At 47.3% G+C, this 27611-nt stretch overlaps 1 protein-coding gene across 7 annotated transcripts in view; it reads right to left on the reverse strand.

The window, feature by feature from the left end:
* Positions 1-151: 151 nt before the first annotated feature.
* Positions 152-27611, reverse strand: part of PNKP (polynucleotide kinase 3'-phosphatase) — a 34634-nt gene continuing 7174 nt past the window's right edge. For all 7 annotated transcript variants that reach the window (XM_058183043.1, XM_058183045.1, XM_058183040.1 and 4 more), the window contains exons 6-17: positions 23651-23708; positions 23457-23564; positions 22100-22171; positions 21944-21992; positions 19410-19480; positions 16724-16816; positions 11566-11662; positions 5421-5482; positions 5232-5341; positions 5039-5126; positions 1677-1738; positions 152-459 (exon numbers count right to left, since the gene is read on the reverse strand). In XM_058183043.1, the coding sequence (XP_058039026.1) occupies positions 339-459; positions 1677-1738; positions 5039-5126; positions 5232-5341; positions 5421-5482; positions 11566-11662; positions 16724-16816; positions 19410-19480; positions 21944-21992; positions 22100-22171; positions 23457-23564; positions 23651-23708 (991 nt within the window). In that variant the 3' untranslated portion in view covers positions 152-338. The remainder of the gene's footprint in view (positions 460-1676; positions 1739-5038; positions 5127-5231; positions 5342-5420; positions 5483-11565; positions 11663-16723; positions 16817-19409; positions 19481-21943; positions 21993-22099; positions 22172-23456; positions 23565-23650; positions 23709-27611) is intronic.

Below are 27611 nucleotides of genomic sequence, written 5' to 3' on the forward strand. Positions count from 1 at the left end.
ACACAACATTTTGACTTTCATAAAAGAATTATTATATACAATGAGGGACCAATTCTGTTGCTGGTATTATCATTTTCTCTTCCTTTTTTCCCCAACCTATAAAATAGCCCATATTGTGAGTGGAGAGATTTACAAGAAATGACAAAAGCAGTTTGACTTGCAAAATTTTATTTCAGATATCTTGTGGAAAAAAGTCATTATAGGAATGTCTCTGCCTTTTAAAGTTTCAGCCAATTACAAAGTTTGACCAGCAGAGAGAACTTAGGCACTCCATAAGTGTGCCTTCTCTGGCAAAGGCAGGACAATAAAACAACCATGTTCAATATTATGTTGCTGGTTCATCCTTCTGAAAACTGTCGGTAAAGTGATTCTAATTTGGAGTCTGTAAACTGAGGCACAAAATTAATCTTGAGAATTTCAGAGAAACCCTCCTCAAGGGATGGCTCCACATACTTACTCCTGTCAAAAAGAAAAATAATCATTAAGTAATCCCCAGGGTTGGGAATTTTTGCAGAGCTTTGTTTAACCATGCTATTGGATTTTTGCAAGATGGAAAGTGCCTAAGAAAGCTGCCTGAGGAAAGTAAAAAGTCGATAGTGACAACCCCATGACCTATTAGGTCATTCTTCTTTCCAGATGTAATATAGGTTTGCATCATTTCCCCTCCCTTCACAGGAGGCCCAGTTCTTCATCCTCTTCTTCCTCCATCCTTTCAGGTGGGAGGTGGAACAAAGGGAGCCACAAACTGTGAGGAAAACAGCACCTCCACTTCCCATTCCACGGTGTTCCAAAGGGCCCCCTCCTTCCAGGGAGTAAGGGGCTTACCTATCAACAGCTAGTGCTCCGAAGGCAACACTCCCCCTCCCCCTAGCAAATCCTATCTCTCTAACAGGCACCCAAGCTGTTCCCTTGTCTTTCCTCACCAGCTATCACTGTTCAAGAGAATGCAATTTTCGGCCTCATTTGCAAAGCAGCCAATGTCTGATTGGCCGTAGAGACCAGAGGGACACAGGGAAAAGAGTGGGGGTATGTCTCTCCCATCTTTCCTTGCACAACACAACCTGTAGGTTCATGGAAGTATAATTGAAAGGCATAACACTGAAGGGATTCCAACTTCCCCAAATTTCATTATCATGGGGAGCATGGATTCTGGCATTCTGTATATTGGCCCATTAGAATTACCTTCGTTCAGGGGTGTCTAACTGGATTTATTCGAGGGCCGGATCAGCATTGTAGTTGTCCGTGGGCCAGTGTGTGTGTGTGTGTGTGTGTGTGTGTGTGTGTACGCCTCCTGCAGCACCCTGCCAACCAAAACGGCACCCAATGGGCCAGATCTAGCCCACAGGCCTTCAGTTTGACACCCCTGCCTTACTTGAATAATTGTTGCCCAACACTTTCCAGTTTCACCTACTTGAAACTTATAGATATGCACATTTTATTTTTTTATAGAGAAGTAAAGAAAAGGAGTTGATTATATTTGGCAGGGCAAGACTGTTTATAACTTAGCACTTTGAAAACTGAAAATTAGCTTTTTGAATTCAGCTTTTGGAAGTAAGTATTAGCTAATTCTTCTAAATCTCCATCGAAAGTAACTTAACTATTCTGGGAAGAATAGATGCCCAATGAGGAATAATTTTCCTTTCCTGTTCTCCCTCTTAAGATTTTCAGAAACTTACTTATAGGTATTCAATACAATGTTGTTGACTGGCACATGTTCTTTCTCTGTCATCTCTCGGAACTAAAAAAGAAAAAGAATGTTTTGCTTGTCAGAAGGTTGCAAAACGTGAACCTGTGACCCCAGGATACTGCAACATTCATAAATATGGACCAGTTACCATGCATCCAAATTCTGATTACATGACTATGGGGGTGCTAGAATGGTTGTGAGTGTGAAAAACGGTCATAAGTCACTTTTTTCAGTAATGTAACTTCAAATGGTTGCTAAATGAAGAGTTATAAGTTGAGGGCTATCTGTAGTCCTCAACTTCAATTGCAACTGGGACCAGAATTTCCACTGCTAAATGATGCACTTGAAAAATGCCATCAGATTGTTTTGTGATGGTAATATCAGTTGCCACCGTTAACCAGGGTTTCTCATAGCCCAAATCAGTGGGGAAACTGCAAGTCAAGTAAGGTAGGCAGATAAGTGGCTGCTGCTGGGTGGGGGAGGGTGCAAGGGAGATGTGACAAGGGTCAAGGAGGGAGTAAGGGGACGTACAAGGGAGGTAAGGCGAGGCTGGGAGAAGGTGCAAGGGAGATACAGCAAGGGTTAGGGCAGTGCTTCTCAATTATTTTGTCATGCCCCCCTAGGAAGAAGAAAACATTTTTCGCGCCCCCCCGCGCGACTTTCTTTCAGGCGTTTTTCTCCTTGAAAGGGAGGAGCATGCGCAGTCACATGTACTGGCTCCCACACTAAAGATGGCTCCGACAGGCTCGTGTCACAAGGATTTTGGACAGCCAATCAGATGCTCCCGTTGTTCTCTGGATAAACACGGGGCTTAGCTTGTTTGCCGAGGTCAAACGCGCCCCCCTTTACGGAGTCTCGTGCCCCCCCTGGGGGGCGCGCCCCACTATTTGAGAAACGCTGGGTTAGGGTGTGCAGGAAGTACAGCAAGTTTTTAAGGGCACTACGTGGATTGGGGAAGGTATGGGAAGCAGTGAAGCTAAGGAAGGGTATGTGGAGGTGTGCAAGTGACCAGTGCAATGTGAGCGTAGATAGGTTGTGCAGTTAGGGGAGACTTGGTCAAAGCAATCTGTAACCTTTCCAACTATCTTCCTCAGACTTTTTTGGGGAAGCCGGAAGAAAAAGTTGCAAATGGCAACTTTCATTATCATGGAACCTTGAAACCAGTGGTGAAATCTGAACTGGTTTGTCACTGGTTCGCTGGCCATGCGGTGTGCACCAAGCACGTGCAGTGTACGTGAATGCATGCAGATTACACACCAAACAGCGGAAAAAGGAGGCTTGGGAAAGTAAGAACAGTAAGGGGGGGGATCAGCTGTGCTGCATGATTTAGATTCACTAGAAAGCAGGATTTCCTGCTTTCTAGCTATTTTAAATCGTGTGGCACAGCTAATAGTCGGAAATACCTAAGCGGTAGCTCTTTTTTACTACTGGTTCGCCCGAACCGGTAGATTTTATCACTACCAGTTCTCCCAAACCGATGCAAACCGGTAGCATTTCACCACTGCCTGAAACTGATGACCAGTTTCATGGTTCCATGATAATGATTGGCATATTCCAGTACCAGTCAGTTGGACAAGTGCCCATAATCATATGACCACAGGAATGCCTAGAATTCTGAGAATTAGTTGTAACCACTATTTGTTCAGCACCATTGTAACTTTGCTCACTGAACAAATATTATAAATAAGGGGTCCTTGAAGTTCTCTGAGCTTGCTTGTTTTCTTGCAGATGTTTTACTACCCAAACTAGGTAATATCATCAGTGCTAGTTTTAACGCTACCTAGTAACCTAGTTAGTGCTACTCTAATGTTACCTTGTTTGGGTAATGAAATGTCTGCAAGAAAACAATGTCAGAGAGTACTAAGGACTCCTCATGTCAACTCCGAGCTACAAATATTCTCCTTTATTGGAATATTATAAATCAAGGACTACTTGTACATATAGAGAGTGTTCTGTCCTCTTCGCCTTCGTCCAAACGACCTCTTATCACCTCTGGCAGCAAAAGAGCCAGCGTCTGCCAAGAGCCCTCGTTAGCCACCAAGATGCTGGTGAGTCACAACCTTCAGCTCTAGTCAATCAGTGAATTTGCCTGATACAAAGAGACACACCAGCTCTTGCTGCCTTTTATATCCTGTGGGGTGTGGCTCCATGACTCAGCACTTCCTAGGCCTGCCCCTCCCCTGCTTCTGTTGCTCCCTTCTCTCCTGCCTACAAAACCTAGGATTCAGCCAAGCCTTATTGCTGTCAGCTGGGTCTGCAGGCGTGGCCTGGGGGTGGGGAAGAGTCAGGGGAAAGAGGCCTCGTTATCTCTTTCACCTGGCCTGTTTCTGGCTCCTGGAGCTGATCCAGGGAGGTAAGTCCTGATGGCCCTTCCCCCTCACTGTCCCAAGTCACTTTCTGGCAGCAGGCCCAGCTCCAAGTCACTTTCTGGCAGCAGGCCTGGCTCCAAGGCACTTTCGGGCATGGGGCCAGGTTCGGGGGTGGGAGCCACAACAGAGAGGGACAACAGAATATCACTTATTTACAGAGAACCCAGGTACTGATTTGGCTTATGGGATAAAGAATTTTTAGGAAGGGTTTTGTCAAGACACCAGAATCAGATCTTTCACCTTCAAAGACAGAAAACTTGTACTAGAAGAAACTAGAAGCTACCAACACTACATTCATCTTTAAGCAAAAATGTGATTTATAGCAAAAAAAAATTAAAATTACAGGCATGTAAAACTATTCAGATTCAATGTGGAAAAGATGCGCTGGGCACACCCACTCTATCTGTGAGTGTCTCTTAAAGCACCTTCTTCAAATCTGAACAGTGGCATCTATTTTTGGCATTTCACAATTTATACATAGCTTGCTATTGCCCTGTGCCAATGATTCCAGAATTTAGATTCCTGGTTGGAGTATAAGAGGAAAGTTTGCAAGTCCTCAAATGGGGAGTGGGGATGGGGACTGAATTCAAAGAAATTTGCTTTTCCAAGTGAAGAAGGTATATCATGGTATAAGGCAGTGTTCCTTAATCTCAACAACTTTAAAACGGGCGGACTTTTTGAAATTCTGCCTTTATTATTTTCACAATTCAAGATGAATTATTATGAAAGATGGTGAACATGTCTAATACTCCTTCCTTTTCCTATTTTCCCTTTTAACAACTCTGTGTGGCAAGTTGAACTCAAACAGAGTAACTGGCCCAAAATCACCCAATTGTCTTTTATACTTAAAGGAGGACTAGAACTTGTAGGTTGCTGGTTTCTGGTGGTGCCTCAACCACTAGACTGAGCTGGCTCGGTGGGAGTTGAAGTCCACCCATCTTAAAATTACTGAGATTGAGAAACAATGATCCAAAGTACTTACTCTGTTGTTATGCTTGGCTTGTTCCAGTGAGGCAGTAAAAAGAAAGCAGCGACAGGGAACGCTGGCCTTCTTAGCACATTCAGTGTACCTATATAAGGGAGGAGCATTTTAATTTCTCAACTTATCTGATTATTTCCCATCTTTGGGCTTGGAGCTTACACATTATCTACTAAACCGAAGGGAGGAACCTTACCTGCGTCTCGATTCCAGTTCTGGGTTGGTATTATCCACTACTACACTCTTTCCTGCTTGCAATGATGTTTCACACAATGCCACACATTTCTTCCATGAACCAAGGGTGTCCTGAGGGGTATAAAGACAGGATATAAAGGAAGGAAGAAGTAAAGTACGGTGAGAAGAGTTTTAATCTCTCATTGCTTACCTGGTTGACATATACATATCCAACTGAGACTAAATGTTTCTTCAAAAAAGTTGATTTGCCAGCTGGAGTGGGGGGGGGGAAAGGTAGAGGAAGTGTAAGCAGCAGGGTAGAGCAGATATTTCTAAAAGTCAACAGAACTCAAATAACATCATCAATACATGCCTTAATATGTGCATAAAAGGTAAAGGTTCCCCTCGCACGTATGTTTTTTACCATCTGTGGGTCTCATGTCATCGACCCAAATATGACTGCTTTACCATCTTCTGCGGTTGAGAGACATATTGCGCCATTTATGCCTGATTCGAGCTATGATCTATTCTTCGGTTGAACTCCATCATCTGCGAGGGTCCTCCGCCTCGCAGAAATGGCCCTCTACATTATCGAGGGCCTATCTCAACGACGGGTTTTGGGACCCAGAGAGATGGCACGCGAAAAGAAAGAGCCTTTGGGTTTTTTTAGATAGGATGTTTTTAAGGGGTGGGAGGGTTAGGGCGGGTGTTGGGGGTAGCCCGCCGGGTGGGGAGCCAGTCCTTGCGCGTGCTCGTGGCGGTTCTTTAATGGGTTCGGAGGTTATGGGGGGGATTGCGTTCCTTTTGGTGAGGGTGGTTCCATTTGCACGGTAAGTGGGAGGGGCAGATATGGCGGAAGGGGGGGACCGTATCGTTTTGGGGGGGCGCGCGCTCGATGTCTGCAGGCGATCGTGCGCCCCGATCCCCCTCCCTTCTCCCGTTCCTCGGATGGTCAAGACCCTCAGAGCCTGAGCCTACGGCTTATGTTGTGCAACGCCCGGTCCGTGGCCAATAAGGCCCCCCTAATACATGATCTTATCCAGGGGGACGCCGCGGATCTTATAGGCGTTACGGAGACCTGGCTGGGCACTGAAGGGGGCGTGCCCCTGGTCGAAATGTGCCCACCGGGTTTCCGTGCATTTCATCAGCCGAGGGCCCAGGGTAGGGGTGGGGGGGTGGCGGTTGTTATTAAAGAGAGTCTAGAGCCGAGGGAGACCACTGTACCTCAGATTGCCGGATGTGAATCCCTCTTTGTGAGATGGGGTCATAGGTGTCAGATGGGCTTGCTGGTCATGTACCTGGCTCCTTGCTGCGTGACAGCTGCCCTGCCCGAGCTCCTGGAGGTGCTTGCCGGGGTGGCAGTGGAGACCCCCAGACTTTTAGTCATGGGGGACTTTAACTTGCCATCTGCCGGCTCGTCATCGACAGTGGCTCGGGAGTTCATGGCTTCCATGACGGCCTTGGACCTGACTCAAGTAGTGGATGGCCCCACTCACATCGGGGGAGGCACACTGGATCTTATTTTTATCTCTGGTCAGTGGTTGAAGGATCTGGATTTGAGAGATGTAGTCACAGAACCTTTGTCATGGTCAGATCACTCTCTCCTTCGCCTGGACTTTCTGACCGCTACTCAACACCGCAGGGAGACGGAACCACTACGTTGGTTCCGTCCCAGGCGCCTGATGGACCCGGAGAGGTTCCGGACGGAGCTTGGGCCACTTCCTAAGGGTCTGGCTCACGGCACGGCAGAGGAACTAGCCGCAGCCTGGGAACGGGCTGCGGCTGGGGCTTTAGACCGTGTCGTGCCTCTGCAGCCTCTGACCCGGCGCAGATCTCAACCGGCTCCTTGGTTCTCCGAGGAGCTGAGGGGGATGAAATGCCGGAGAAGACACCTAGAGAGCTCCTGGAGGTCTAGCCGTTCAGAGGCTGATTGGACACTAGTTAGGTCCTATACTAGGACCTACCTAGTGGCACTGAGGGAAGCGAGGCGTTGCTACGCCTCCTCCCTCATTGCGTCGGCAGATAACCGCCCAGCCGCCCTGTTTCGGGTGACCCGTTCCCTCCTTCACCAGGGGGAGCGGGATGACCCGTTGCAGGGACGTGCTGAGGAGTTTAACGGTTATCTATACGATAAAATCGTTCAGCTTCGGGACAGTTTGGACCAAAATTGCGGCGATTCAGATGGGGCGTCTGAGGGCGGTCTTGGTGATATTGTTTGGGATGAGTTTGACCCTGTGGCTCCCGAGGACATGGACAGGTTGTTGGGTAGGTTGAATGCCACCACGTGTTTACTGGACCCGTGCCCCTCCTGCTGGCCACTCAGGAGGTGACACGAGGCTGGCTCCAGGCGATTACAAGTGCCTCCTTGTTGGAGGGAGTCTTTCCGGCCGCCTTGAAAGAGGCGGTGGTGAGGCCCCTCCTCAAGAAGCCTTCCCTGGACCCGGCTGTTTTAGGTAATTATCGTCCGGTCTCCAACCTTCGCTTCGCGGCAAAGGTTGTAGAGAGTATGGTGGCATATCAGTTTCCCCTGCACCTGGATGAAACTGCCTATCTAGACCCGTTCCAGTCCGGTTTCCGGCCCGGCTACAGCACTGAGACGGCTTTGGTCGCGTTGGTGGGTGATCTCTGGAGGGCCAGGGATAGGGGTTGTTCCTCTGCCCTGGTCCTATTAGACCTCTCAGCGGCTTTCGATACCATCGACCATGGTATCCTGCTGCGCCGGTTGGAGGGATTGGGAGTGGGAGGCACCGTTTATCGGTGGTTCTCCTCCTATCTCTCCGACCGGTCGCAGACGGTGTTGACAGGGGGGCAGAGGTCGACCCCGAGGCGCCTCACTTGTGGGGTGCCGCAAGGATCGATTCTCTCGCCCCTTCTGTTCAACATCTATATGAAGCCGCTGGGTGAGATCATCAGTGGCTTCGGTGTGAGGTACCAGCTGTACGCTGATGACACCCAGCTGTACTTTTCCACACCGGGCCACCCCAATGAAGCTATCGAAGTGCTGTCCCGGTGTTTGGAAGCCGTACGGGTCTGGATGGGGAGAAACAGGCTCAAGCTCAATCCCTCCAAGACAGAGTGGCTGTGGATGCCGGCATCCCGGTACAGTCAGCTGAGTCCACGGCTGACTGTTGGGGGCGAGTCATTGGCCCCGATGGAGAGGGTGCGCAATTTGGGCGTCCTCCTGGATGAACGGCTGTCTTTTGAAGATCATTTGGCGGCCGTCTCCAGGAGAGCTTTCCACCAGGTTCGCCTGGTGCGCCAGTTGCGCCCCTTTCTAGACCGGGATGCCTTATGCACGGTCACTCACGCCCTCGTGACGCCTCGCCTGGATTACTGCAATGCTCTACATGGGGCTCCCCTTGAGGGGCATCCGGAGGCTTCAGTTAGTCCAGAATGCGGCTGCGCGGGTGATAGAGGGAGCCCCTCGTGGCTCCCGCGTGACACCTATCCTGCGCAGACTGCACTGGCTACCTGTGGCTTTCCGGGTGCGCTTCAAGGTTTTGGTGACAATCTTTAAAGCGCTCCATGGCATAGGGCCGGGCTATTTACGGGACCGCCTACTGCTACCAAACACCTCTCACCGACCCGTGCGCTCTCACAGAGAGGGACTCCTCAGGGTGCCGTCAGCTAGGCAGTGCCGTCTGGCGACACCCAGGGGAAGGGCCTTCTCCGTGGGAGCTCCCACCCTCTGGAACGAACTCCCTCCAGGACTTCGTCAACTTCCGGACCTCCGAACCTTCCGTCGCGAGCTTAAAACACACTTATTTATCTGCGCGGGACTGGATTAGATTTTAAATTTTATGGTTTTAAATGGGTTTTATTATTTATATGGTTTTAACAATTCGGCTATGGAATAAGTTTTTTACTTGTTATTTTAGTTTGTATTTATGTGTATTTTTAAGTGCCTGTGAACCGCCCTGAGTCCCTAGGGAGATAGGGCGGTATATAAATGTGAACAATAAATAAATAAAAATAAATGAAATAAATAAATAAATAAATGTGCTAGTTGTTCCCGACTCTAGGGGGTGGTGCTCATTTGTGTTTCAAAGCCGAAGAGCCAGCACTATCTGAAGACGTCTCCGTGGTCATGTGGCCAGCATGACTAAACACTAAAGGTGCCCGGAACGCTGTTACCTTTCCACCAAAGGTGGTCCCTATTTTTCTACTTGCATTTTTTACGTGCTTTCAAACTGCTAGGTTGGCAGAAGCTGGGACAAGTAATGGGAACTCACCTGGTTATGTAGCACTAGGAATTTGAACTGCTGACCTTTCAATCAACAAGCTCAGCATCTTAGCCACTGAGCCACCATGTCCCTTCATAATATGTGCATACATTTCTTTAAAATAGCATCCATGTTCCTTGCAACATTCACAACTAGTAGTCAAAAGGCATGATAAAAATTCCTTAATTTCACAACACTTGGACTGACTTAACCACAGTTTCAGCTGGGAAGCTGACCACATTTGACCAAGCCAAATCCAAAAACTAGAGAATTCCAAGAAGCCTGGCACTCTGACAAATTAATAGACATCAACAACATCAATATATCATGAAAAAGAGACAATCAACAAGCCAAAAGGGGAACCAAAAGACCAGAACACCTCCACATTAGCAATCAACACCCATATGAGCAACAGTTAACATCAAGATTAACATTTGGCCAACAATCAAGAAGCATGCAATTTCCCAATCAAGGAACTGCCAAACAAGCTAATAGTAAATAGCTCAACCAAACAATCACCAAGAGCACTCCCACTAACACTAACAGGACAAACCACTAGAATGTAAAATGAGAGCAAAGCCCACTCTCTATTAGCACTGACAATGTTACTTAGCTCAGGTAATGTCTGCAAGAAAACAAGCTCAGAGGATATCTTGAGCTACAAATATTTTCTTATCTGGTAGGGCTGTGTGACATTCCAGATTGACACTGGAAAAAAGGATTCAGACTGAATGTGGGACTCATCATAGAACTTCTTAAACTAAATATGAATTTTCCTGGAGCTTGCCAATAGTATGCATCTCACATCAGTTCCAATCACTGTTTCTCTTTTGAAACAGGATCACTGCATAATCTTCATTTCCAGACACCAAGGTTGAAAAGGAAATGTGTTTTTCAGAATATTTCTCTTGTACAACACAAACCTCTAGATTAGAGAAAGTCCAGAGGTATTTTACAAGAAGAGTACTCAATTCTTGTACCACCAAGCTTGAAATTTTAGGCCTGGATAAGCTTGAACTACGTTGTCTACATTCCGACCTAAGATTAGTACACAAGATTATCTACCTTAATGTCCTACCTGTTAATGACTACTTTATCTTCAACCGCAATAACACAAGGGCTATCAATAGATACAAACTAAATGTAATTTGCTCTAATCTTGATTGCAGAAAATACGACTTCAGCAATAAAGTAGTTGATGTCTGGAACACTCTACCTGATCCTGTTGTTAGTTTCTCTAACCCCCATACCTTTTACCTTAAACTGTCTACCTGTTGTGACCCAGGTTCCCGGACTTGGACTCCTGGAGGAGGATGATTCAGAGAGTGAGGAAGAGGAGTTGGCAAGACTTGCTTCCCCTGGGCCCTCTCCCTCCCTGGCACCAACCCAGGAGGAGAAGGAGGGGCTGGCAAGGCCTGATTCCCCCGGGCCTTCTGATTTGGCAACGCCCCAAGAACAATCTTGGCTCGATACGAGACTGCGCAGACGTGACCGGCGTGCACAGCAGAGAAGGCTTTGGGACCGGCTAAGGGAATGATGAGTCACGAAGTGACACCCACAGGGGCTATAAAGCAGGAGGCGGAGCTTCCTGGCTTTTTGTTTTGGACAAAATAGTGAATTTACGCGGGCAAACTGTTTCCTGGATGTAAGAATCTGTTTGTGAGTGACTCGTGCTTTATCTATAATTTTCTAGTTATTTCCAGGGATTTTGGCAGGCGCATGGGGAGACCTGGCCAAAACATCTCTGTGCCAGAAGGAATCCAGCCAAGTGTAAATAAACTTTAAGGAGGCCTTTGACTGACCTTTTGTTGGAAGTGTTGGGAGGGGGAAACAGAACACTACTGTAGACTTTACACGTTTCTTAAGAGGTCACTAAGGGGGCATGCATAAGCACACCAGTGTGCCTACAGCCCGTCCTGCTTTCCCCATTTATATGTAATAAGTTTATGTTTTTATGGCTTTGTTTTGCCTATTTATATCCATTTATTTGTGCCATTTTTTCATGTGTCCATGTCTATGTCTATACTGATACTTGTTTCCCTGTATTGTTGACAAATAATTAAATAAATAAAATAAATACATATTTGAAGATGACACTGCATGAATGCTGAGATTGCAAAGATCATCACACACCAGCAGGGAAGCCAACAGCTACAACCACCTCTGAGGAGGATGAGATCAAGGAAGCATTGGGTGGATCATACAATTCAGCTTTAGGGTCCACTGCTCGCTAAATTAGGGGTTAAAGAGAAAAACAATGCTTTAATGCTAGAATACAAACTTGAATCCTGGATGAGGTCTGCAAATTTTGAGTGTGCCTGATTTTTTTTTACCTGTTCTCCTAGTTTTGCAGCTTGTTAGATCTTCCTAGGCCCAGTATCGTTAATGTGAAAAACCACACATTTTTCAAGAAGCAAAATATTAATGTAATGAGAACGTAAACCAATATAGCTTAAAATAATGGCTAGTTTGTGAAACAGAGCAGCATTTGCAATTGTTGTTTTCAACAATTCATTATTTTAACCTGGTGTAGTTTCAAGATGATCTCAGGTTATAGTGACAAAAAGCTAGGCAGGCTTGGATCCAGTCAATATTTTAATTATTTTCAACCTCTCGCTGAGCATGCCAAAAGACAATGGCAACTGCTTTTTGCCAAGAAAACTGCTTGATGATTTCATATGATCACCAGCTCAGCCTGGCCCCAGGGACCTCTATCTTTTAGAGTTTATTTTAAGCAAAGGACCTTGATTTCCATACAATGACCAAAAACAGGAATTGGGGAAATTGAAAGTGAATCCAATATATTCTACTCTGCCATACAGGTGGAGACAGAGCCTAGCTAGGTTCCTCTGCATGTACATCCCATTAATGAAGATTTATTCTTTTGTTAGGCATACAAGATAAGACACATAGACTTCTTTGAATTGTCACAAGTGATCCACAACTCTATACAAAGAAAAAATAATGCATAAAAAAAGAGAAAAAAAAGTGATCAAATAAATTTAACATTTAACATGTAGGATCCGCCCTGGCTGAGTGCTGAAAAAACAGAAAAAGCAGTAAATTATCCTCCCCCTTTTACACACACACATATACATACATACACACACACATACACACACATGTATGTATGTATGTATGTATATGTATATGTATATGTATATGTATATGTATATATATATATATATATATATATATATATATATATATATATATATATATATATATATATATATATATATATAAATAAAAGAATGGATTTTGAAACTGACTGATTTAGCAGAGATGGTGAAGTTAACTGCCTTGATGGACTAGACAGTTTTATGAGACTGGAAACCGTTTGCGCTAAATACAACAACTGATGGTTAACAGATGGATTTGAAGATTAGTGTAATGTTTAGCTTAACCTGTTGATTGCTTTTTCTTCTTCCTTTTGTGTGTGTGTGTGTGTGTGTGTATTTGTTTTTGTAGGTTTTCACGGGTATAGGTATGTAGGTCTTGAGACCTCGTCAAAACGTCGCCAGGATACTCTCAACCTTACACGGAAAAAGATCCGAATATGCCAAGACCTACATATATATATGTGTGTGTGTGTGTGTGTGTGTGTGTGTGCGCGCGCGCGCGCACGCGCGCGTATACTGATACCCTGTTTCCCCCAAAATAAGACATCCCCTGAAAATAAACTCAAACGGGCTTTTGAGTGCATGGCAATAAGGCCAAGTGCTTCTTTCCAAAAAAATATAAGACAGGGTCTTATTTTCGGGAAACAGAGTAGGTAAGTAGGTAGGTATGTTGAGAAAGGGAGAGAGAAATGAAAAAGCAGTCAACAGGTTAAGCTAAATATTATATTCTGTGGGTTCCATAATAATTGAGGCTCCCCAGATGTTCACACATAACGTTTATTTTAACTCACAGAGACCAGCAACAACCAGCAGGCCAGGCCTGCTTTGACAGCCCTCTTTATATTCAGCTCCAAAAGCAGGAGCCAATCAGAACAGAACAAGAAACCATCTCCACCACTAGGGGCCGCCACTGCCGGTGCAGGACATAACACTTCTTTCCCCCTAGCTTGCACAATCGTAATCCTGGAGATACGCTGGGCGCCGCTTGATTCGGCTGGACCTTCGTGGCTCCGTTGTAGCCATGGTCACTGGCTGACCCAACTCCTCAGCCTCTTCTGTGGGGGACGTCTCCGGCCCAGGGACCCCTAGCCTCTCCACCGGCAGAGCAGACAAGGCTTCCTCTCGGTTATCAGGTACAGGGGCTGGGCGTCTTATTCCCTTGTAGCTTAGCTCCTCTGCCTGGGATGATTGGGTTGGGCTACCTCCTGGCTCTTCCTGAGTGCCCCACTCTGGCAGCTGCCCATCCCCAACCTGACGCCGGGCCCTGAGCTGGTCACAATGTCTGCGCCACACTCTACCCTCATCTAACTCGACCCTGTATGAGCACGGTGGAGAGGCTCTGCAACCGAAGCCTTGTGTGGCAGAAAGATTGCGTAAAAGTTTAAGAGCCCCAGGAATGCCTGTAACTCTGACTTGTTGCGGGGTGTCGGCGCATCAAGGATTGCCTTGGTCTTGGCCGTAGTGGGGTGTAAACTCGACCTATCCACTAGGAACCCTAGGAATTCTACCTGGGGCATAGCAACTACACACTTGCTTTTCTTAACTTTGAGCCCCACATCCCTGAACTTAACTAGCACCTGGCGTAGTCTGGACATCAGTTCCGGAGTGCTTGCTGCCGAAACCAACACGTCATCGAAATACGGCACCACCCCGGGTATTCCGTGGAGTAGGCGTTCCATGAGGCATTGGAACAACCCTGGGGCCACACTGACGCCAAATTGGAGGCGGCGACACTTGAACGCCCCTCGGTGAGTGACAATCGTGTGTGCTGCTGTGGAGTCATCCACAGGCTATTGTTGGTATGCCTGTGCTAAGTCAAGCCTCGCGAAGATGGATCCTTGCCCCAAGGAGTGCAGCAGATGCTGCACCACTGGCACTGGATATGCATGGGCTTGTAATGCTCGATTAATGGTTGCCCTATAGTCCGCGCAGATGCGGATTGAACCATCCGCCTTAATGGGAGTCACAATGGGGGTCTCCCATTGGGCATAATCTACTGGTTCTAAAACGCCCTGGGCAATGAGTTTGTCCAATTCTGCATCCACCCTAGGCTTCAGGGCAAATGGCACCTGGCGCGGTTTTAATCTGCGCGGCACCACCCTAGGGTCTAAGTTAAATGAAACAGGCATTCCGGTATATTTTCCCAACTGGCCATCGGACACAGGAAATTCCCTGACTAGTGTATCCAGCTGACTAGCTCCAATCGAGTTAACACCCTGAATAGTCAAACCCAGGGCTTCGAACCAATTAAGCCCCAGAAGACTAGGCAATGAGCCATCTACAACTACCAGTGATAGGCGGCCTACAAATTTCTTGAATTGTACCCTGAATTTCCCACTACCCACAATGGGAATTGGCCGTCCCTGATAGTCTTTTAATAACAGCGCACAAGGCTTCAGACGCTTCTTAGCAATAGTAGGCACCAGACGCTTTATCGTGCTCCAGGAGACTATGGAAGTTGCAGATCCGGTATCAACTTCCATCAAGCATGGCCGCCCTTCGATCAGGACGGAAATTCGGATTTTCTGCTGGATCGGTTCCTCAGATCGCCACCTGATCCTTGTTCCTCACATCTCATCACGGAAAATGGCATAGCAGTCATCCTGCGGCCTCCTGGATCTCAGGTGAGGCGTCTTCCAAGAGAAAGGCCGGCTGACGGACCCTTTTGTGGAACCCTCTCAGGCTGGACCAATCGGCAAACCCAGGCAATATGGCCCCGTCGGCCGCAACGGCGGCAAATTGCGTCTTTGAATTTACAGGCGGCTCGCATATGATTTCCCCCACACCCAAAACAGCCAGTCCGAGGGAGGCTCCCGCATGAGTATTTGGTTTCTTAACCTCTTTAAGGCGATGGACAGTGTCTTCCTCCTCCTCCTCCTCATATAGTGGATCAGCTTTGTTGAAATGAATTGTTGCTCCTTTTGCTATCTGTGGGCTCTGCCCTCGAGGCATATCAGCTAATGAGAGGGTGGCCAGCTCTGAGGCACATGCCTCATCTAATGCCATCTGAAATGTGAGGTCTGCTTAGCGATGAGACGCCGCTTGAGGCGTTCATCCCGGACACCGCTGACGAGCCGGTCCAAAAGGTAATCATCCAGATCAACAAATTCGCAATGGCGCGCCACTTTACATAAAGCGGCTACATACTGGTTTATCGATTCCCCCTCAGCCTGATCCCTATGGTAAAACAGCTGCTGCCGGGCGATTCTGGAGGGTGTCGGGGCGTAATGTCTTTTTAATTTAGCCATGAAGTCATCCCAAGTCCCTGCATGAATTGACTGGGGGGCCATCAATGTCATGGCTGTCTCGAACATTTCTGCCCCACAGAAACCCAGGAAATAAGCACGCTTCCTTTCACTAGATAGGTTTGTATATTCATTGGCAATAAGAAAGCATTCAAAACGGGCTACAAATGCCTCCCACGATTCGGTCACTGGGTTAAAAGGCACAAAGTTCTGAGGCGATGCCATGGTTTGCTCTGTAGGCCAGGGATCTGAATAGCTCTGAGGAGAAATTCACACTTTGGCTCGCTCAGCAGCTCAGCAACTCACGTACTTTCCTCAGTCCTCGTCGCCAGTATTATATTCTGTGGGTTCCGTAATAATTGAGGCTCCCCAGATGTTCACACATAACGTTTATTTTAACTCACAGAGACCAGCAACAACCAGACAGAGCAGGCCTGCTTTGACAGCCCTCTTTATATTCAGCTCCAAAAGCAGGAGCCAATCAGAACAGAACAAGAAACCATCTCTACCACTAGGGGCCGCCACTGCCGGTGCAGGACATAACACTAAACATTACACTAATGATCTTCAAATCCACCTATTAACTATCCGTTATTGTATTTAGCGCATAAAAAGTCCGCAAACAGTTTCCAGTCTCTTATAAAGCTGTCTAGTCCGTTATCTCTAATCAAGACATTTAATTTCGCCATTCTCTGCTAATTCAGTCAGTTCCAAAATCCATTCTTCAACAGTTGGCATCCCTTTTTCTTTCCAGTATTTTGAAGGTACAATCCTCAGAGTAGTCACCAGACGAAGGAATAGCACCCCATATTATTTTACTTTTTATGATAAAACAATAAATAATATAAAAATATTGATACAAATAAATGCTGGAAGAGAAGCTAGATTAAAAAAAAAACCAAGAGAGACAGAAAAGTGACTCACAGGATCAAAGTCGGGGAGTACAAACGGTGCCTGTTTCCAACCCAGGAAATATTCTTCAGGAGTGTAGAAGGGAAGCCCACCATTCAAAGCAAACTGTGTGAATAAACAGGATAGCTTTTAATGTGGAGGAAGCAGATCAAAATGTTCTTCTGGCCTCCTGAAGATATGTGTGCTCAATTCTATCCAGTTTACCTCTGATTCTGTTCATTTTGCATCAATCGTTTCTGAGTTTGCTGGAAATCTGAATCTGGGACCAAAACTGAGATAATGCATATAACCTTTCACCTTCAGAGATTTCACTACCGATACATTTTCTTTCTTGTTTATAAACTAAGAGATAGTAGTTTGTTTTGGAATGGAATAGGGATAGAGATAAGGATGGAAGGGAAGGGTAGGGTAGGGTAGGGTAGGGTAGGGTAGGGTAGGGTAGAGTAGAATAGAATAGAATGGAATGGAATGGGATGGAATGGAATGGAATGGAATGGAATAGAATCTGAAAGGGACTTTTGAGGCCTTCTAATCCAGCCCCCTGCTCATGCAGGAGAACCTATAGCAGTGCTGGCAAACATTTTCGGCACCGAGCCAAAACAGGAACGCACACGAGCACGCATGCCAGAAACCGGAAGTGCAGCTGCCCAGATTGCATGCATGCGCCAAGAAGATAATCTTCTGGTTTCCAGCGCGCACATGAGCACCGGCCAGCTGATCTTCACGTGCGCATGGATGCACCAGAGACTGGAAGAGCAGCTGCCAAGCGCGCATGCCCTCTGGCCGGCTGCTCTTCCGGTTTCCAGTGCTCCTGCATGTGTGAAGATCAGCTGCTTGGGGCGCCGGAATCCAGAAGAGCAATAGGTTCACCATCACGGACCTATACCATTTCAGATAAGTGTGAATAAGTCTAGTAATCTCTTCTTAAAAACCACCAGTGATGGAGCGCCCACAATTTCTGAAGGCAAGCAGTTCCACTGGTTAATTGTCCTCACTGTTAGGAAGTTTCTCCTTAACTCCAGGTTATTTCTCTCTTTGATTAGTTTCCAACCCTTATTTTCTTGTCCTGCCCTCTGGAGCTTTGGAGAATAATTTGACCCCTCTTCTTTGTGGCAGCCCCTCAAGTACTGGAATTCTGCTATAATGTCACCCTAATTCTTCTCTTCTTTAGACAAGCCAAACCCAAATCCTGCAGCCATTCTTCATATGTTTTAGTTTAAAAGAAAAAGATTCAGTCTGGCTGCCAAATTTCTTAACTGGATATAAAACTAAAGCAAATTTTTTTTCAATTTCAGAAGTTTGTAATTTTTGATACAGAAAATAATTGCTGTAGCTCTTAAAGCAGTACTTGGAGAACCTCTGGGTCTGTGGGACTTGCTGAATATTGCTGAATCACAAATCTGAGCACTCCCGAAGTCACAGGACTCCTGTTCATACATGAAAATGAGTAAATTGGAAGGAATTACGCAGATGTAAAGACTTCCAACTCATAGCTGTATATTCTATGCTGATGCAATGCTAGCTCCGAGTGTGGAGAAATGCATATCCATGCAGCTTTTCTGCATTTTTTTTCTCAGCAATAAACCCCTGCAAATTCCTATTTTTCACTGCTTAGACTACCAAACCCTTCCTAGACCTCTAATCATCTTTGTCTGCCCCAAGAAATGTTACAGCCCTGGTTAGGTTAATTATAAGCATAATTATTTTAAACTTTAGCAATTCTTACATTCAAACAAAGAAGTGACCACATATATAATTCTGGCTCATTTTTCCTATTTATTTATAGGATATATTAAATATTTAAAGAGCGGAACCCAATTTTTTAAATGTTGGGTTTATTTTACCTCAGGGGAGAAAAAAAATAAATTCATAAACTCTGAATCAGACTGAAAGCTGCAAGGCAAACCCACTGTCACACAGAATTCTGCACACACAGTGCTTGTGTCAAACTATCATATCACAGACAACTAAAGATTAAAGAGACCTATCAATCATCCTGAAAACTGGATTAAAGACAAAAGAAACAGCAAGGGATATTGTTGTGACCCAAGTTCCTGGACCCGGACTCCTGGACTCGGATGATTCAGAAAGTGAGGGAGAAGACCTGGCCAGCCCTGCTTCTCGTGAGCCCTTTCCCTCCCTGGCACCCACTCAAAGGGAGGAGGAGGGGCCGGCAAAGCCTGATTCCATGGAGCCTCCTTCTGATTTGGCAACGCCCCAAGAACAGTTTTGGAGTGATGCAAGATTACGAAGACGTGATCGGCGTGCGCAGCAGCGGAAGAGTTGGGACAAAGCCAAGTCATAATTGTCATGCAGTGACATCTGCAGAGACTATAAATAGGAGGCGGGACTTCCTGGTTTTTTGTCTTGGACAAAGTAATGAATTTGCGCGGGCAATCTGTATCAACGGAGGGAAGAATATATTCGTGAGTAATTCTGGCCTTATCTGTAATTTCCTTGTTATCTCCAGAAACTTGGCAGGCCCGTGGGTAGACGTAGCCAGGACATTTATATATATGTAAATAAATCAGAAAAGAGGCCTCTGACTGACTCTTTGCTGGGAGTATTGGGGGAAGGGAAACAGAACAGATATGGATGTTCTTGAATTGATTATATTTTCATCCCAGAAGTTCAATATGATTAATCCCGAGTCAAGAAATACTGTAAGATGTAAGAAGGAGTAGATTTTCTCTCTTACCAGACGGTCACTGCAAGAAAAATCTTTTTTCTTCTGTCCAGGGGCCCAGTTTGCTGGACGTCCAGCAGCATCTATGAAACAGAAGAAAGATATGAATACATCCACTGCCATGAAATGGGAAACTGATCACTAGGATATCAGTAATAAGTTTAAAAACTGGGCTTTGACTTTGAAGGCTTAGAAAGTATCATTGGCCATGGATAAGTAGATTCTTATTCTGACCAATCAACCCAGTAGATTGACTGGGAGTGAGCCAAATCTACTCTCTATTGTTATATCAAATGGCTTTCCTGGTGGCGGAACTCATCCTGGTGGCACATGGTTAGAATGTAGTTCTATTAGCTAACTCTGCCCATAGCCAGAAAATTGATCCTGAGAGGCACAAGGTTGACTATTTATTGTTTATTTATTTATTGATCACATTTGTATACCGCCCTATCTCCCGAGGGACTCAGGGCGGTTAACAGGCATATAAAAAGGACATATAAATACAGATTAAAACACAAATAAAAAACTTATTCTAACCAGCCTGATTACCAAAACCAATTAAAATCAATATAAAATTTAAAATTTCAAAAATTTAAAAATCTAAAAAACCTAGTCCAGTCCTGCGCACCTAAATAAGTGTGTTTTAAGCTCACGACGGAAGGTTCTAAGGTCCGAGAGTTGGCAAAGTCCTGGGGGGAGCTCGTTCCAGAGGGCGGGAGCCCCCACAGAGAAGGCCCTTCCCCTGGGCGTCGCCAGACGGCACTGCCTAGCTGACGGCACCCTAAGGAGTCCCTCTCTGTGAGAGCGCACGGGTCGGTGAGAGGTATTCGGTAGCAGAAGGCGGTCCCGTAAATAGCCCGGCCCTATGCCATGGAGCGCTTTAAAGGTGGTCACCAACACCTTGAAGCGCACCCGAAGGCCACAGGTAGCCAGTGCAGTCTGCGCAGGATAGGTGTCACCGGGAGCCACGAGGGCTCCTTCTATCACCCGCAGCCGCATTCTGACTAACTGCAGTCTCCGGATGCCCTTCAAGGGGAGCCCCATGTAGAGAGCATTGCAGTAATCCAGGCGAGACGTCACGAGGGCGTGAGTGACCGTGCATAGGGCATCCCGGTCCAGAAAGGGGCGCAACTGGCGTACCAGGCGAACCTGGTAAAAAGCTCTCCTGGAGACGGCCGCCAAATGATCTTCAAAGGACAGCCGTTCGTCCAGGAGGACGCCCAAGTTACGCACCCTCTCCGTCGGGGCCAATGACTCGCCCCCAACAGTCAGCCGCGGTTGCAGCTGACTGTACCGGGATGCCGGCATCCACAGCCACTCTGTCTTGGAGGGATTGAGCTTGAGCCTGTTTCTCCCCATCCAGACCCGTACGGCTTCCAGACACCGGGACAGCACTTCAATAGCTTCATTGGGGTGGCCCGGTGAGGAAAAGTACAGCTGGGTGTCATCAGCGTACAGCTGGTACCTCACACCGAAGCCACTGATGATCTCACCCAGCGGCTTCATATAGATGTTGAACAAAAGGGGCGAGAGAATCGACCCCTGCGGCACCCCACAAGTGAGGCGCCTCGGAGCCGACCTCTGCCCCCCCGTCAACACCGTCTGCGACCGATCGGAGAGATAGGAGGAGAACCACCGATAAACGGTGCCTCCCACTCCCAATCCCTCCAACCGCGCAGCAGGATACCATGGTCGATGGTATCAAAAGCCGCTGAGAGGTCTAATAGGACCAGGGCAGAGGAACACCCCTCATCCCTGGCCCTCCAGAGATCATCCACCAACGCGACCAAAGCCGCTCCGTGTTGTAACCGGCCGGAAACCGGACTGGAACGGGTCTAGATAGACAGTTTCATCCAGGTGTAAGGAAACTGATATGCCACCATATTTCTACAACCTTCGCGCGGGTTGGAGACCGGACGATAATTACCTAAAACAGCTGGGTCCAAGGCAGGCTTCTTGAGGAGGGGTCTCACCACCTCCTCTTTCAAGGCGGCCGGGAAGACTCCCTCCACCAAGGAAGCGCTCGTAATTGCCTGGAGCCAGCCTCGTGTCACCTCCTGGGTGGCCAGCACCAGCCAGGAGGGGCACGGGTCCAGTAAACATGTGGTGGCATTCAACCTACCCAACAACCTGTCCATGTCCTCGGGAGCCACAGGGTCAAACTCATCCCATAAAATATCACCAAGACCACCCTCGGACGCCTCCCCTGGGCCACTGCAATTTTGGTCCAAACCGTCCCGAAGCTGAACGATTTTATCGTATAGATAACCGTTAAACTCCTCAGCACGTCCCTGCAACGGGTCATCCCGCTCCCCCTGATGAAGGAGGGAACGAGTCACCCGAAACAGGGCGGCTGGGCGGTTATCTGCCGACGCAATGAGGGAGGACTCAGCCTTCCATTCTTCTGAGGTCAGTAAAATGATGACCCAGATTATTGGGGGCAATATGCTAACATTGTAAACCACCCAGAGGGTGCTGTAAAGCACTATAGGGTGCTTTATAAGTCTATGGTGCTATCGCTATTGCTTCCTTTGTGCTTGACTCACCTCCTACATAGACACTTTCTTGCAAAGACACTTCTAAGCCACCATTTGCCTTGAAGAAAGGGGAGAGAGAGAGAAAGGGAAAATCCAGACAAGGAATAGCAGACCATGATTTTCCTCCTTCCCAGCCCTTTTCATACACACACCCTCTTATAGTACCTTTTTGCACAGATAATCCCACATGCCAAGGACAGGTTTGCGGTATATTCCTGAACTGGTTGCCACAAAGACCTGCAGAGAAAGGGAGGTAATAAAAATGAATATTCCAGTTGGGACTGGATCCCATCCTTCCCTTAGAAGCTGATTTTTACTTTTAGCAATTGCTATTTAGGTCCCAGTCCATGACCTGTGTTGAATCTTATAATAATTATTCATTAATTATAATTATATAATTAATTATCTAATAATTACTAGTCTACTCCCAATTAATGAATTCTACTCAATCCCTCACAAGTGACATAGGTGAATGAGGAGTTGAAACATTTCTGCAAGATTATCCATTTGGGGTACCTGATTCATCTTTTATCACCTCAAAATGACAATGTATCTATACCAACTGTAAGAGACCACAAGTGCACAAGCAGCAAACAGATACAACCTTTGAAGAGAAGGAGCAAAGCAGCCATTCATTTTAACTAATGGTCAATGGCTATCATTATTTTCTCTCTCCTTCCCTCCCTCCCTCTCTCTCTCTCTCTCTCTTCCTTTTTCTTTCTTTCATGTGATGCAACCAAAATAAAGGCTGTAGAGGACATTGCTTGGAGAGATAAGAAACCTTCCCCAACTTGCCAAAAGCAATTCTACATAAAAACCTACATTCTACTTGAAAATATTTGTGGTATAGTTTTCCTTTAAATCTTAATGGATCCTTAATAACAAAATAAAAACTATACTATTAAAAATATAAAATGGAAGAAAAGCACCTGACAGGGATATGAACAACATGCAAAATAAAATATACTAAAATTAGCTACATGATATTGGTTACTTATTACCTTTACATTTTCTCTGAAATAGAATAGAGTTCCCTAGAAAAGAGTTCCATGCCAAATATTAGGAATGATGGGAGTTGCAAATTCAACCCATCTAAAGAGGACAGCAAATGAGACAATACTATGGGCATGTCCTAATCTGCTGCTTGAATTCCTAATTAGAAAGAACAAAGCAAACCTCTCTTCCTAGAAATAGCCACAATTTAGGTTTTACAACCTAGAAACACTTGAGACATTTTACACATTCTCTTAATGCTCTCCCATCTTTGCCTTCTTTACTGAAACTGTATTTTCTCTTTCATATTTTCTTTATTGTATGTTTCATGATATGCAACATAATGGTTATTTAACTGCTGTTAACTCTCTAAAGTTGTCAGGAGATGAGCAGCCATATAAATGGAAAATGACCCAAAAAAAATCATGAGATTAATTTTACTTTGCCATACGCATTCAAAGCCCCCCTTTTCTACCTGCATGCTTTGCTAAGCAGCCTGGGTAAGGTACTGTCTCTTCTTGCAACTCACCTGCAACGGGACACCCAACCGCTCAATCACAGCTTCTACTTTAGCTTTGAAAATTTCAGGCCTAAGACGCCCACGGCCAATGCCCAGTTGATTGGTAAAGATCACAAGCTGTCGATGAGATGGGAAGATGAGAGATTACTTACAGTGAGAAGGGGCTAACACAGAAAATGGATTTGAGACAAGAAGGACCATACCTTGTATCCTTCGCTCTGAAGTTGCTTCAGCTTGTGAGGTACTTCAGGGTACAGGATCCTGCAAATCAGGGAAAAAGTTAAGGCTGCTGTCTATATGTTCATGCTATTATCATTGCTAAAAATATGTAATCCTTAATGCAGAAATGGCACTCCGCTTTTAGTCCTTTACTCTGCAAAAATGCTCAAGTATTTCTCATAGTATTTGAACTTTAACTAATCCCCATTCTTCTTTTTTCCATTTTAAAAAATATTCTATCTGACTTAAAGGAACTACAGGTGATGTAATTTCCTTCTTCCTCCATTTACATCAATGAAATTCCTGGCATGTTAGGTCAGGCTAGAGAATAAGGTAGGCTTAAGTCTGCAAATGGCGTCAAAGCTGGCTGAGGACTCCATACCAGTTTTTCTGGGCAGAACACTAGTGACTTCAATGGCCTAATATTTAAATTGCTTTCCTTTAATAATTATATTCTCTGGTAAAGTGATCAATTATCAAGACAATCGAACTAAAGTATTAAAAATACAAAACAAATGCAAATTAAAACTTTGTTTCTAATAAAGACAGCTTAATTAACAACACAGATGAAGAATCAGGATTTCCTTTACAATTTCCTTTCTCTACGCATGCGCGGGAATAGCGGCGTCCTGAGAATCATGCAAGCAGTGGGGCGGCGTTTTTCCTGGCCGCGATGCCTCGGATGCGGCGTTTGAGCCATCTGTGCTCACCGCTTCAGAGAACATCTTTCCAGCAGCCGAAGGAGATCTTTTGGGGTCTTTTTAGACCCTCGGCTGCCGGGAATGAGGCTGGTGAGGCGGGCGAGCGGCGGACGGTTGCCGGCGGCCATCTTGGCTGGGCTTGGAGCGCGGCGCCCGCTGGAAAGGGCGTTTTTGCGGCCCGGCAGCCACTCAGGACATTGGCGGCTGCTCAGGACATTGGCGGGCGACGTTGGCCAGCGGCGATATTATATAGCGGCATTGACATCAGCCGCTTAGAGATCTCCAGCGACATTGATACCATCGGCGGCATTGATACCATTTTTGCGGCCCGGCAGCCCGGCAGGACACTGGCGGCCACCCATGACATTGGCGGCCGCTTAGGACAGTGGCGGCCGACGGTGGCCAGCGGCGGTATCGTATAGCGGCATTGGCATCAGCCGCTTAGATACCTTCAGCGGCATTGATACCATCAGCGGCAACGGCAGATGGCGCCGGCCATTTTGGAGGGGTGCGGAGCGGCGCTCGTTAGAAATGGCCGGGCTGGATCATTGTTTACTGCTGCCGGCCGCACTTGTCATCAGCGGCTGGAAGTTTGCCACTCTGTTTTCTAGCGGCATTGTTCAGCAGTGGCATCAACTCTGGACGGCCCGGAATGGATCATGGGCGACACCAGTGGGCATAAACTTTTGCTGCACCCATTAGGGGCGGCATTGAACGGCAGAATCCATCAGCCGAACTCCATCTTGTTTATTGCCCCTACCGGCCTTTAGGCCTTGGGACTGGGACTGCCCTGACTTGTCCGTAGGCCGCGATACCATCAAACGGCTAAGGAATTACCTTTCTCCCACTGTTATTTAATCTCTTGCATGAAATATTTGTCGGCTGACCTTCTCCGACTGCGAGGTTTCCCCGCCTCGCAGGAATGGCCCTCTGTGTTATCGAGGGCCTGCCTTAATGAGGGGTCTTGGGACCCGGAGAGGTGGCATGCGAGGAAGAAGAATCTTTGGGGTTTTGTAGATAGGTTTTTTAATAAGGGTCTTTTAAAGGGGGGGTGGAAAGCGACGGGGGGGGGAAACCCGTCGGGGAGGGTAAGTCCAGTCCCGGGAGTTGTCCATGGCGTTTTATCCGGTCCGAGGGAGGGGGGTGAGGGGTTCGTTCCAGGGGTTGATGTTGGTTCCATCTGTACGGTAAGTGGGAGGGGCAGATATGGCGGAAGCAAGGGGCCGTATCATTTTCCGGGAGCACGGACTCACTGTTTAAAAGCGATAACGTGCTCCGGTCCCTCAGTTCTTACCCGTTCCCCGGAAGGCCAAGATCCTCAGAGCCCGGGCCTTCGGCTGATGTTGTGCAATGCCCGGTCTGTGGTTAACAAGGCCCCCCTGATTTGTGATCATATTCGGGGGGAGTCCGTGGACTTTATGGGCATTACGGAGACCTGGCTGGGCGCAGAAGGGGGTGTGCCCCTGGTTGAACTGTGCCCGCCGGGTTTCCGAGCATTCCATCAGCCGAGGGCCCAGGGTAGGGGTGGCGGGGTGGCGGTTGTGATGAGAGAGAGTCTTGAGCCGAGAGAGTCCACTGTTCCTCAGATAGCCGGTTGTGAATCCCTACTTGTAAAGTGGGGCCATAAGAATCAGATGGGTCTGTTGATCGCGTACCTGGCTCCTTGCTACGTGACTACAGCCCTGCCTGAGCTGCTTGAGGTGCTTGCCGGGGTGGCGATTGAGATCCCCCGACTTCTGGTCATGGGAGATTTCAATCTGCCATCGGCCGGCTTGTCATCGACGGTGGTTCAGGAGTTCCAGGCTTCCATGATGGCCTTGGACCTGATCCAAGTAACTGATGGCCCTACACACACGGGGGGGTCCACACTGGACTTGATTTATATCTCTGGACAGTGGTTTAATGATCTGGTATTAGGGGATTTAGTGACAACACCGGTGTCATGGACAGATCATTTTCTCCTCCGCCTAGACTTTCAGACCGCCACTCACCACCGCAGGGAGACGGAACCAATGCGTTGGTTCCGTCCCAGGCACCTGATGGACCCCGCGAGGTTCCTGACGGAGCTTGGGCCGTTTCCTGATGATCTTGCCCACGGCATGACTGAAGAACTAGTTGCGGCCTGGGAACAGGCTGCGGCTGGGGCTTTGGACCGTGTCGTGCCTTTGCGGCCTCTGACCCGGCGTAGATCTCAATTGGCTCCTTGGTTCTCTGAGGAGCTGAGAGAGATGAAACGCCGGAGAAGACGCCTAGAGAGTACCTGGAGGTCCAGCCGTTCCGAGGCTGATCGGACACTAGTTAGGTCTTTTTCGAAAGCCTACCTAGTGGCAATGAGGGTTGCGAAACGTTCCTATGTTTCCACCCTCATTGCGTCGGCAGATAACCGCCCGGCTGCCCTGTTTCGGATGACCCGTTCCCTTTTACATCAGGGGGGACGGGATGACCCCTTGCAGGGACGTGCTGAGGAGTTTAGTGGTTATCTATACGATAAAATCGTTCAGCTTTGGGATAGTTTGGACCAAGATTGTGATGATCCGGATGGGATGACTGAGACACGTCTTGTTGATGTTGTTTGGGATGAGTTTGATTCTGTGGCTCCCGAGGACGTGGACAGGCTGCTGGGGAGGTTACATGCCACTACATGTTTACTGGACCCGTGTCCCTCCTGGCTGGTGCTGGCCACTCAGGAGGTGACACGAGGCTGGCTCCAGGGAATTATAAATGCTTCTTTGTTGGAAGGGGTTTTCCCCGCTGCCTTGAAAGAGGCGGTGGTGAGACCCCTCCTCAAGAAGCCTTCCCTGGACCCAGCTATTTTGGGTAATTACCGTCCAGTCTCCAACCTTCGCTTTGTGGCGAAGGTTGTAGAGAGTGTGGTGGCATGGCAGCTTCCCCAGTACCTGGATGAAGCCGTCTATCTTGACCCGTTCCAGTCCGGCTTCCAGTCCGGGTACAGCACGGAGACAGCTTTGGTCGCGTTGGTGGATGACCTCTGGAAGGCCAGGGATAGGGGTTGTTCCTCTGCCCTGGTCCTGTTGGATCTTTCATCGGCTTTTGATACCATCGACCATGGTATCCTGCTGCGCCGGTTGGAGGGGCTGGGAGTGGGAGGCACCGTTTATCGGTGGTTCTCCTCCTATCTCTCTGACCGGTCGCAGACAGTGTTGACAGGGGGGCAGAGATCGACCACGAGGCGCCTTACTTGTGGGGTGCCGCAGGGGTTGATTCTCTCGCCTCTCCTGTTCAA

This window comes from Ahaetulla prasina, chromosome 4 (genome assembly GCF_028640845.1).
Source record: "Ahaetulla prasina isolate Xishuangbanna chromosome 4, ASM2864084v1, whole genome shotgun sequence".
Classification (NCBI taxonomy): domain Eukaryota; kingdom Metazoa; phylum Chordata; class Lepidosauria; order Squamata; family Colubridae; genus Ahaetulla; species Ahaetulla prasina.